This window comes from Mustela erminea, chromosome 9 (assembly GCF_009829155.1).
Source record: "Mustela erminea isolate mMusErm1 chromosome 9, mMusErm1.Pri, whole genome shotgun sequence".
Classification (NCBI taxonomy): domain Eukaryota; kingdom Metazoa; phylum Chordata; class Mammalia; order Carnivora; family Mustelidae; genus Mustela; species Mustela erminea.
Window position 1 is genome coordinate 19,237,501 of NC_045622.1, and position 10,124 is coordinate 19,247,624.

At 39.8% G+C, this 10,124-nt stretch overlaps 1 protein-coding gene across 1 annotated transcript; it reads left to right on the forward strand.

The window, feature by feature from the left end:
• Nucleotides 1-2,770: 2,770 nt before the first annotated feature.
• On the forward strand, nucleotides 2,771-3,706 carry LOC116599621 (olfactory receptor 10G7). The gene has a single exon (XM_032359589.1). It carries the CDS (start codon nucleotides 2,771-2,773, stop codon nucleotides 3,704-3,706), a length of 936 nt encoding a protein of 311 aa, XP_032215480.1.
• Nucleotides 3,707-10,124: the final 6,418 nt, after the last annotated feature.

Sequence of the window (10,124 nt, forward strand, 5' to 3'; positions counted from 1 at the left end):
GTCTGGTCTTTGAGTACAGCCTCAAAAATGATAGAAAAAATTGGAAGAAAAAAACCAGATGAGTTTTATATGGAAATGAATCACATACTGTAAGGTGAGTTTTTAAAATGGTAGATTTCTCTTAGTTTCTCTTCTTCCCCTCTTGAACTTTCCCTGAGAGATAAGATGCTTGGGCATTGTTAGACATCTTTCTACACTGGGTTAATCAAGTCTCACGTTGACACTGTCTATGACTCTGTATCCCATCTCTGTTGTCTGCCTGTTTCTCTCTTTCTTTACACACACACACACACACACACGCACGCACACACATGCACACACACACACATGCACACACACACTTATTAATTAAAAACCTACTAATAAGGACAAAATTGTTGCAGCATGGACAAACAAATGAAACATTGCTAATCAATAGTCCTGCCTTAAATCTCAGGCTACTCTGTAATTCACCTGATGAAAAAGTTCACCTGATGAAAAGGTTCATATTTCATCTAATGTGAATATGGAGATACCCTGGGTATGGGATCCACTGGTAAAGTAAAAACTTCAGATACATTTGTACCAGTTCTTGAATTCTGATATCCATATAGGTGATTATGACAATTTTGTCTCTGTTATTTATTCGCCTATTGGAAAAATATAGATTAACATTTTTTGTGTGTGCTTGTATATTTGACACACAACGTCACACTGTTTTTGGGTATACAACATAGTGATCGACTTTCTCCGTAGTTTATGCTCTGCTCACCACAGGCGCAGCTACCATCTGTCATTATACAACACCATGAACTGTATTTCCTATGCTGGGCCTTCATTCCCGTGGTTTATTCATCCCCTACCTGGAAGCCACTCTCCATCCATGAAAATTACAGCTTAGATGTAGCTTAAGCCACATTGTCTAGACACAGGATACATTTTGTTTAAGCTTTGCTGGGATCAGTAATCTGGGCTTCTCTCATATTGTGGAGCCAGTTTCACAGGTTTCCTCAAAGAATAATTAATAATGATCATGAACTGAACATGAATTTGGTTAAATTTTAAAAATATCAATTCTGTCTCAATTTTCATTGTGTAGAATCCCAACTTTTCTTGACATTGAGCTGGCAACATCCTTTCCTCTGGTGTTGGTTCTATTCTTCCTGTCTCAGGTAGTAGGTCTTAAATAAGAGCCATATCCTTGATGGAGATGATTTCTCTTTTAAAGATGTTGCCTGAATTTATGAGTATGAGAAGTAGAAGATAGAGGAAAGGATATCATCTCTAACAAAGCGAAATGGAAAATATCTAGCTATTTAAGATGGAAGGATATATGTTAAAAAACTATCAATGGATTGATTTGGGAGAACACATATTAATTTTATGTTCTTAGGGCCTAATAAAGGATAGCCTAGTGTAAAAGTATGGAACCGCAGTGTACAGGGCTTGGTATTTTGTGAATCAGATGGAAGAACATGGGGATCATGTCATGGAGTTGAGTTTCCCAACCTCTGCTGAGGGAAATCCTTTTCTAAGCAGGTGGTGGTTGTAATGAGACACTAATACTGGGGATGAGACCTTCCTCAAAGGTCTAGCTTTGAAATTGAGAAGTCTCACAGCACAAAGAGAATTTATTCTTCCTCTCATTCCCCCCCTCTCTATAGATAGTTTGGGGGATAGATAGATAAATATATATTTAGTTAGGCAGGCAGTTCTGTATCACAAGGCAGCCATTTTGTATGATTCATTATTATTTTTTGAGCAGCTCCCAAGTGCCAATACTTTATTAAGGATCACATCTATTATCTTATTTAATACTTGTAACATTTCAACTCGTTTACTGGCCTCAAGTTATATATGACAACGCCCTCACAATTATTCAGCTGTAGTGTAGACCTTTGAAGTGTGCATTGCTATCAACAATAAAATTCTGAACTCATTAAGTTACCACATGAACTCTGGAGACAAAATAGAATCCCAAAACCCCATTCCCTCCATTGTCGCTCCATGGTGTTCACTCCCCATCTCCCTGCTACGTTGCCTCCTCTTGAGTATGGGTGAGACTTGTGACTATAATGGGTTATCACTCATGATGTGTTCTGTTACATCACACTTTATCACAGCAAACTGGGAGAGGTTCTCCTACTGGCTTTATAGAAGTAAGTTGCTGTGTTAGATGGGACATCAAGCTGGCAACATAGAGCTTGGTTAGGGTAGTTAGGACTTGTGGGTGGGCTTTAAAACTGGGACTGAGGATCCCTATTAACAGCCAGCAAGAAATACAGATACCTCAGCCCTAAAACTGCAAGGAACTGAATTCTGCCAACAATCTCCATTGGCTTCACAGAGAAACCCATGCCTCAGATGAAATTCCAGACTTAGCTGACATCTTGATTTTAACCTTGAGCAGAACACCCAGCTCACCTGACTCAAGCACTGTAAGAAAGGAAATTTGCATTTCCTTTGTGCTGCTAAGTTTGTGGTCATTTATGATATATAACTAGAGATTAATACAATGGATTTCTATGACTTTCTACTGCATAGATCTGTGTGTGCCTCAGTTTGTGTGCAAGTGCTTTTGCTTGCCTGTGAGGGCAGGGTGGGGGGGTTATGTTGAAATCGTTCTATCATCTTTACCAAATAATTTTTGTAACAAGCAAAGTTGAGTTTGACTCTAGAATTATCTACCATGGGATGATGAAGATGACACATGAAAATGGGTTTTCGGTTTTCAATTAAATGCTAGGTGCTCTCTCTATTCCCATAGGGAGAGACACAAAAGGCATGGAAAATGACAAACGTGAGCCTCGTCACAATGTTCTTCCTCATGGGCCTTCCCCATGCTCCAGCAATGGACATGCCCCTCTGGGGAATCTTCTTGGTGATTTATGTACTCACTGTGGTGGGAAACCTCCTCATCCTGCTGGTGATCAAGGTGGATTCCCACCTCCACACCCCCATGTACTACTTCCTGGCCAACCTGTCCTTCATTGACATGTGGTTCTCTACCGTCACTGTGCCCAAAATGCTGATGACCTTGGCATCGCCAGGAGGCAGAGCCATCTCCTTTCCCAGCTGTGTGGCCCAACTCTATTCCTTCCACTTCCTGGGGAGCACCGAGTGTTTCCTCTACACAGTCATGTCCTATGACCGCTACCTGGCCATCAGTCACCCACTCAGGTATGCCAGCATGATGAGTGGGAGGACGTGTGCCCTCCTGGCCACCAGCACGTGGCTCAGTGGCTCTCTGCACTCTGCTGTCCAGACCACACTGACATTCCGTCTGCCCTACTGTGGGCCCAGCCAGATCCAGCATTACTTCTGTGATGCCCCTCCCATCCTCAAGCTGGCCTGTGCAGACACCTCTGTCAATGAGATGGTGATCTTTGTCAACATTGGGGTCGTGGCCTTGGGCTGCTTTCTCCTGATAGTGCTGTCCTACGTGTCCATCGTCTGGTCCATCCTGAAGATCCGCACCTCAGAGGGGAGACACAGAGCCTTTCAGACCTGTGCCTCCCACTGCATTGTGGTCCTTTGTTTCTTTGGCCCTGGTCTTTTCATTTACCTGAGGCCAGGCTCCCGGGATGCTGTGGATGGGGTTGTGGCAGTTTTCTACACGGTGCTGACACCCCTTCTAAACCCTGTGGTGTACACTCTGAGGAACAAGGAAGTGAAGAAAGTGTTGCTCAAGGTGAGAAGTAAGTCAGTATTCACTCAGCATAAATAATGAAGAAAGGCCAGATATGACTAACTTCTTTTGTTTTTGTTTAGAATTAAATTAAACCACCAACATGAACATTATACTTGTAAGGAACATTTCAATGATCCCATCTTAATTTTTTAATTAAAATTTCATGCATTTAAAAAATTTTTCCCTCTTTATTTCTTGCCAGAATCCCAGTAAAAGCAACCGCAACCATTTAGGTGGTAATCTAAGAGGAAGGATGATGGCTTATTCTTGTTTATGTTCTACCAAGTAAATCATCAGAAAAGGGTTACTCCTATCCTCAAATAAATATTTTGCAGAACTGCTCTTCAGTACAACTAACATATATTTTATTTTGCCAATTTAAATCAAACAATCTAAAAATCTCTTTCAATTTTCAAGCCATTATATTGAAGAAAATCACATGTAGTATTTGTAATTCATTATATAACATAGTATCCATCTGATGAAATTCTATATTATATAATATCACACCAAAAGAACCTGATTCTCAAGAATGCCTTTATCCACATTTATGAGATGACAAAAACTCCATAACTCTAATTTTTTCACTTTGACTTTCAAATTTTTTTAAAGTAAATATTTATCTACTTATGTGTTCTATGCACTATTTTACTGGATTACAACTGTCTAGATTGTTGTTTCATATTTACAGAGCTCCTGACTTTTATCTTAAATGCAAAGCTTCTAATTTCAGCAGTCTTCAAATTGTTTTTGTGAGTAAATAAGGGACAAATAGCAAATATGTGAAAAATAAGAAAATAATCTTTGAAAAAAACCACTACCAATAAATATTGAAATTATTTTCCAGTTCTAGAACAATACCTAATAATCAGACCTGTGTGATTAGGTTATCAGTAGTTCACATTTGTTTGACTTAAAGTGTAAAATGAACTTTGGACACTGGGGAGTTAAGAGTTGGGTCATGAACCTCAAAGGAGTCATTCAAATATATGCCTATATTATAGCATAAAGTAGTTTTTCTGAAAATAAATGCTTAATTTAAATGTCACATGTATCCTGTTAATGCAATAAATGTCAACACTGCCTAGCATACCAAGAAGAGAAGAAGAGAAACTGATGGGCACCTGTTAGAACTGGAGATTGCTTGTCAGACTGCTCAGATTTGCAGCACCTGACTTCCAGAGATGCTTTAGCGAGACAACCATCTATCTGTGCTATATTGTATCTCTCTCTTTTTTTTTTAAGATTTTATTTATTTATTTATTTGACAGAGAGAAATCACAAGTAGACAGAGAGGCAGGCAGAGAGAGAGAGAGGGAAGCAGGCTCCCTGCCGAGCAGAGAGCCCGATGCGGGACTCAATCCCAGGACACTGAGATCATGACCTGAGCCGAAGGCAGAGGCTTAACCCACTGAGCCACCCAGGCGCCCCTATATTGTATCTCTTGCTCTAAGTAAGTCATGAGGCTATGCTGGGAAGAAAATTGTACTATCTATACAGGTATGAGCAGTGTAAGCCACAAAACAGTGATTTATCTAAGAGGTCAACTACTAGAGTTCACTTCAATAAACCAGACTGATATGGCTTAGTCTATGATCCTACTCAACTTGCAAAGGAGAAAACTGAGGATGAGTTTGATCAAACTTACTTAGCCATTGGATTCACATGGGTTCTTTCTAGTGTCTTGTAACATCATACTATTCTACTTAACTCACAGTAGCACAAAATGTTATGGGACATTGACTGAATGTTATGTTATGTAATAAGCAATAGAAACAGCCAAAGAACTGACAAAGTACCTGCATTCATGAAGGTCATCATCTGGTGTGGGTGCTACATCTAATGATGTAGCATCATCCAGAGGACATGGTGATAAGTGTGGGTACCCAAGGAGAGACCCATTAAGAGTTTTAAATTGGAAATATGCTGAAAGATTCAAAATTCTCTGATAAAACATATTAAATGAAATATGTGGAAAGTAATTTAAGTGTGTAATGATGATAGGTAAGATAAATATCAGTGTCGTTTTTTAGTTGACATTGTTACTAAAATGATTGTAGAATCATGTACAGTTGTATGCAATAAAATGGAGAGATCCACGGCATCAATATGCTCAGTGTACCCCAATGGCAAGAATTTGTAAAACTGTAGCATAATATCACAACCAGGATATCAGCATTGATCTAATCCACAGATCTTGTTTTCATTTGCCCAGTTTTATGTGTACACTTGTTATGTGTGTGTGTGTGTGTAGGTGTGTGCTAAGTAGTACACAATTGTAACACCTGTGTAGTTTTGGGTGTCTACCACCACAGTAAAGATTCTGAACAGTTCCGTGACTGTAAGGATGTCTGATGTGAGGATTTTTATCGAATATAAATATTGACCACTGAATAAAGCTATCAAATATTGGTAGTTTGTTAGAGGGTTAGATAAAAGTTATTAAAAGTTGTTTTACTCACTTGAGCATTTTTTATGTTCTCTTTTTCCTCCTTCCTGCCTATGTCCACCTACTTACTAATTCAGTACTTAAATCCATATTAACTGGCTATTGTGTGCTATGCACAATGAGTGCAACAGACCTCCTTTCAAGGAATTTACAGTCTCAATAAAAAAGTTGGGGGAAATTGGAGGGGGAGATGAATCATGAGAGACTGTGGACTCTGAAAAACAATCTGAGGATTTTGGAGGGCTGGGGGTGGGGGTTGGGTGAGCCTGGTGGTGGGTATTATGGAGGGCACGTAATTGCATGGAGCACTGGGTGTGGTGCATAAAAAATGAATTCTGGAACACGGAAAAGAAATTAAAAAAATAAATTAAAAAAAAGGAAGTGCAAAGGCATAAGAAGAGGAGTCAGAAAAGGTAGACAAGTCATGAAGGAACTTGTCTAGAACACTAGGAAAAAGGATTTTCGTCTGGCACATTTTGGAAAGTTATTGAAATACAGAAAATGCCACAGTAATATGATGGCATTTCCATTTAGAGATATGATTAATAGCGGCATGGAAGATAGCTTGGAGGAAGGCAAGCTTTAAGAGAGAATGATAACTAAAGAGCCCTTTCAACTGCATCTCAGAAAAAAAGAAACGCATACTCACAACTCTCCAGGTCAACTACTCGTGTGGACAGGCAGCAGGCATCCTGACAGCACGGTGCAGCAGGTGGCAAATGGTAGCCAACTGTGTGAGGAGGTCGAGTTGATGAAGGAGTTTATGCTTTGGCAGTTGTGACATATCAAAGTAGAGAAAGTAATGAATGAGTTCTGAGGGTACAATCAAGCGTCTAATTTTGGAACTGTTTGGGCTAAATACCTGAAGAAATTTTAAGTAAAATTTTCTTTTTTTTTTTTTTTTAATTTTTATTTTTTTTTTTATTTCCAGCATAACAGTATTCATTATTTTTGCACCACAACCCGTGCTCCATGCAATCCGTGCCCTCTATAATACCCACCACCTGGTACCCCAACCTCCCACCCCCCCGTCCCTTCAAAACCCTCAGATTGTTTTTCGGAGTCCATAGTCTCTCATGGTTCACCTCCCCTTCCAATTTCCCCCAACTCCCTTCTCCACTCTAAGTCCCCATGTCCTCCATGCTATTTGTTATGCTCCACAAATAAGTGAAACCATATGATAATTGACTCTCTCTGCTTGACTTATTTCACTCAGCATAATCTCTTCCAGTCCTGTCCATGTTGCTACAAAAGTTGGGTATTCATCCTTTCTGATGGAGGCATAATACTCTATCCCCAGGGGTACAGGTCTGTGAATCACCAGGTTTACACACTTCACAGCACTCACCAAAGCACATACCCTCCCCAATGTCCATAATCCCACCCCCTTCTCCCAAACCCCCTCCCCCCAGCAACCCTCAGTTTGTTTTGTGAGATTAAAAGTCACTTATGGTTTGTCTCCCTCCCAATCCCATCTTGTTTCATTGATTCTTCTCCTACCCACTTAAGCCCCCATGTTGCATCACCACTTCCTCATATCAGGGAGATCATATGATAGTTGTCTTTGTCTGCTTGACTTATTTCGCTAAGCATGATACGCTCTAGTTCCATCCATGTTGTCGCAAATGGCAAGATTTCATTTCTTTTGATGGCTGCATAGTATTCCATTGTGTATATATACCACATCTTCTTGATCCATTCATCTGTTGATGGACATCTAGGTTCTTTCCATAGTTTGGCTATTGTGGACATTGCTGCTATAAACATTCGGGTGCATGTGCCCCTTTGGATCACTACGTTTGTATCCTTAGGGTAAATACCCAATAGTGCAATTGCTGGGTCATAGGGCAGTTCTATTTTCAACATTTTGAGGAACCTCCATGCTGTTTTCCAGAGTGGCTGCACCAGCTTGCATTCCCACCAACAGTGTAGGAGGGTTCCCCTTTCTCCGCATCCTCGCCAGCATCTGTCATTTCCTGACTTGTTGATTTTAGCCATTCTGACTGGTGTGAGGTGATATCTCATTGTGGTTTTGATTTGTATTTCCCTGATGCCGAGTGATATGGAGCACTTTTTCATGTGTCTGTTGGCCATCTGGATGTCTTCTTTGCAGAAATGTCTGTTCATGTCCTCTGCCCATTTCTTGATTGGATTATTTGTTCTTTGGGTGTTGAGTTTGCTAAGTTCTTTATAGATTCTGGACACTAGTCCTTTATCTGATATGTCATTTGCAAATATCTTCTCCCATTCTGTCAGTTGTCTTTTGATTTTGTTAACTGTATCCTTTGCTGTGCAAAAGCTTTTGATCTTGATGAAATCCCAATAGTTCATTTTTGCCCTTGCTTCCCTTGCCTTTTGCGTTGTTCCTAGGAAGATGTTGCTGCGGTTGAGGTCAAAGAGGTTGCTGCCTGTGCTCTCCTCAAGGATTTTGATGGATTCCTTTCGCACATTGAGGTCCTTCATCCATTTTGAGTCTATTTTTGTGTGTGGTGTAAGGAAATGGTCCAATTTCATTTTTCTGCATGTGGCTGTCCAATTTTCCCAGCACCATTTATTGAAGAGGCTGTCTTTTTGCCATTGGACATTCTTTCCTGCTTTGTCGAAGATTAGTTGACCATAGAGTTGAGGGTCTATTTCTGGGCTCTCTATTCTGTTCCATTGATCTATGTGTCTGTTTTTGTGCCAGTACCATGCTGTCTTGATGACGACAGCTTTGTAATAGAGCTTGAAGTCCGGAATTGTGATGCCACCAACGTTGGCTTTCTTTTTCAATATCCCTTTGGCTATTCGAGGTCTTTTCTGGTTCCATATAAATTTTAGCATTATTTGTTCCATTTCTTTGAAAAAGATGGATGGTACTTTGATAGGAATTGCATTAAATGTGTAGATTGCTTTAGGTAGCATAGACATTTTCACAATATTTATTCTTCCAATCCAGGAGCATGGAACATTTTTCCATTTCTTTGTGTCTTCCTCAATTTCTTTCATGAGTACTTTATAGTTTTCTGAGTATAGATTCTGTGTCTCTTTGGTTAGGTTTATTCCTAGGTATCTTATGGTTTTGGGTGCAATTGTAAATGGGATTGACTCCTTAATTTCTCTTTCTTCTGTCTTGCTGTTGGTGTAGAGAAATGCAACTGATTTCTGTGCATTGATTTTATATCCTGACACTTTACTGAATTCCTGTATAAGTTCTAGCAGTTTTGGAGTGGAGTCTTTTGGGTTTTCCACATATAGTATCATATCATCTGCGAAGAGTGATAATTTGACTTCTTCTTTGCCGATTTGGATGCCTTTAATTTCCTTTTGTTGTCTGATTGCTGAGGCTAGGACCTCTAGTACTATGTTGAATAGCAGTGGTGATAATGGACATCCCTGCCGTGTTCCTGACCTTAGCGGAAAAGCTTTCAGTTTTTCTCCATTGAGAATGATATTTGCGGTGGGTTTTTCATAGATGGCTTTGATGAGATTGAGGTATGTGCCCTCTATTCCTACACTTTGAAGAGTTTTGATCAGGAAGGGATGCTGTACTTTGTCAAATGCTTTTTCAGCATCTATTGAGAGTATCATATGGTTCTTGTTCTTTCTTTTATTGATGTGTTGTATCACATTGACTGATTTGCGGATGTTGAACCAACCTTGCAGCCCTGGAATAAATCCCACTTGGTCGTGGTGAATAATCTTTTTAATGTACTGTTGAATCCTATTGGCTAGTATTTTGTTGAGTATTTTCGCATCTGTGTTCATCAAGGATATCGGTCTATAGCTCTCTTTTTTGGTGGGATCCTTGTCTGGTTTTAGGATCAAGGTGATGCTGGCCTCATAAAATGAGTTTGGAAGTTTTCCTTCCATTTCTATTTTTTGGAACAGTTTCAGGAGAATAGGAATTAGTTCTTCTTTAAATGTTTGGTAGAATTCCCCCGGGAAGCCGTCTGGCCCTGGGCTTTTGTTTGTTTGGAGATTTTTAATGACTGTTTCAATCTCCTTACTGGTTATGGGTCTGTT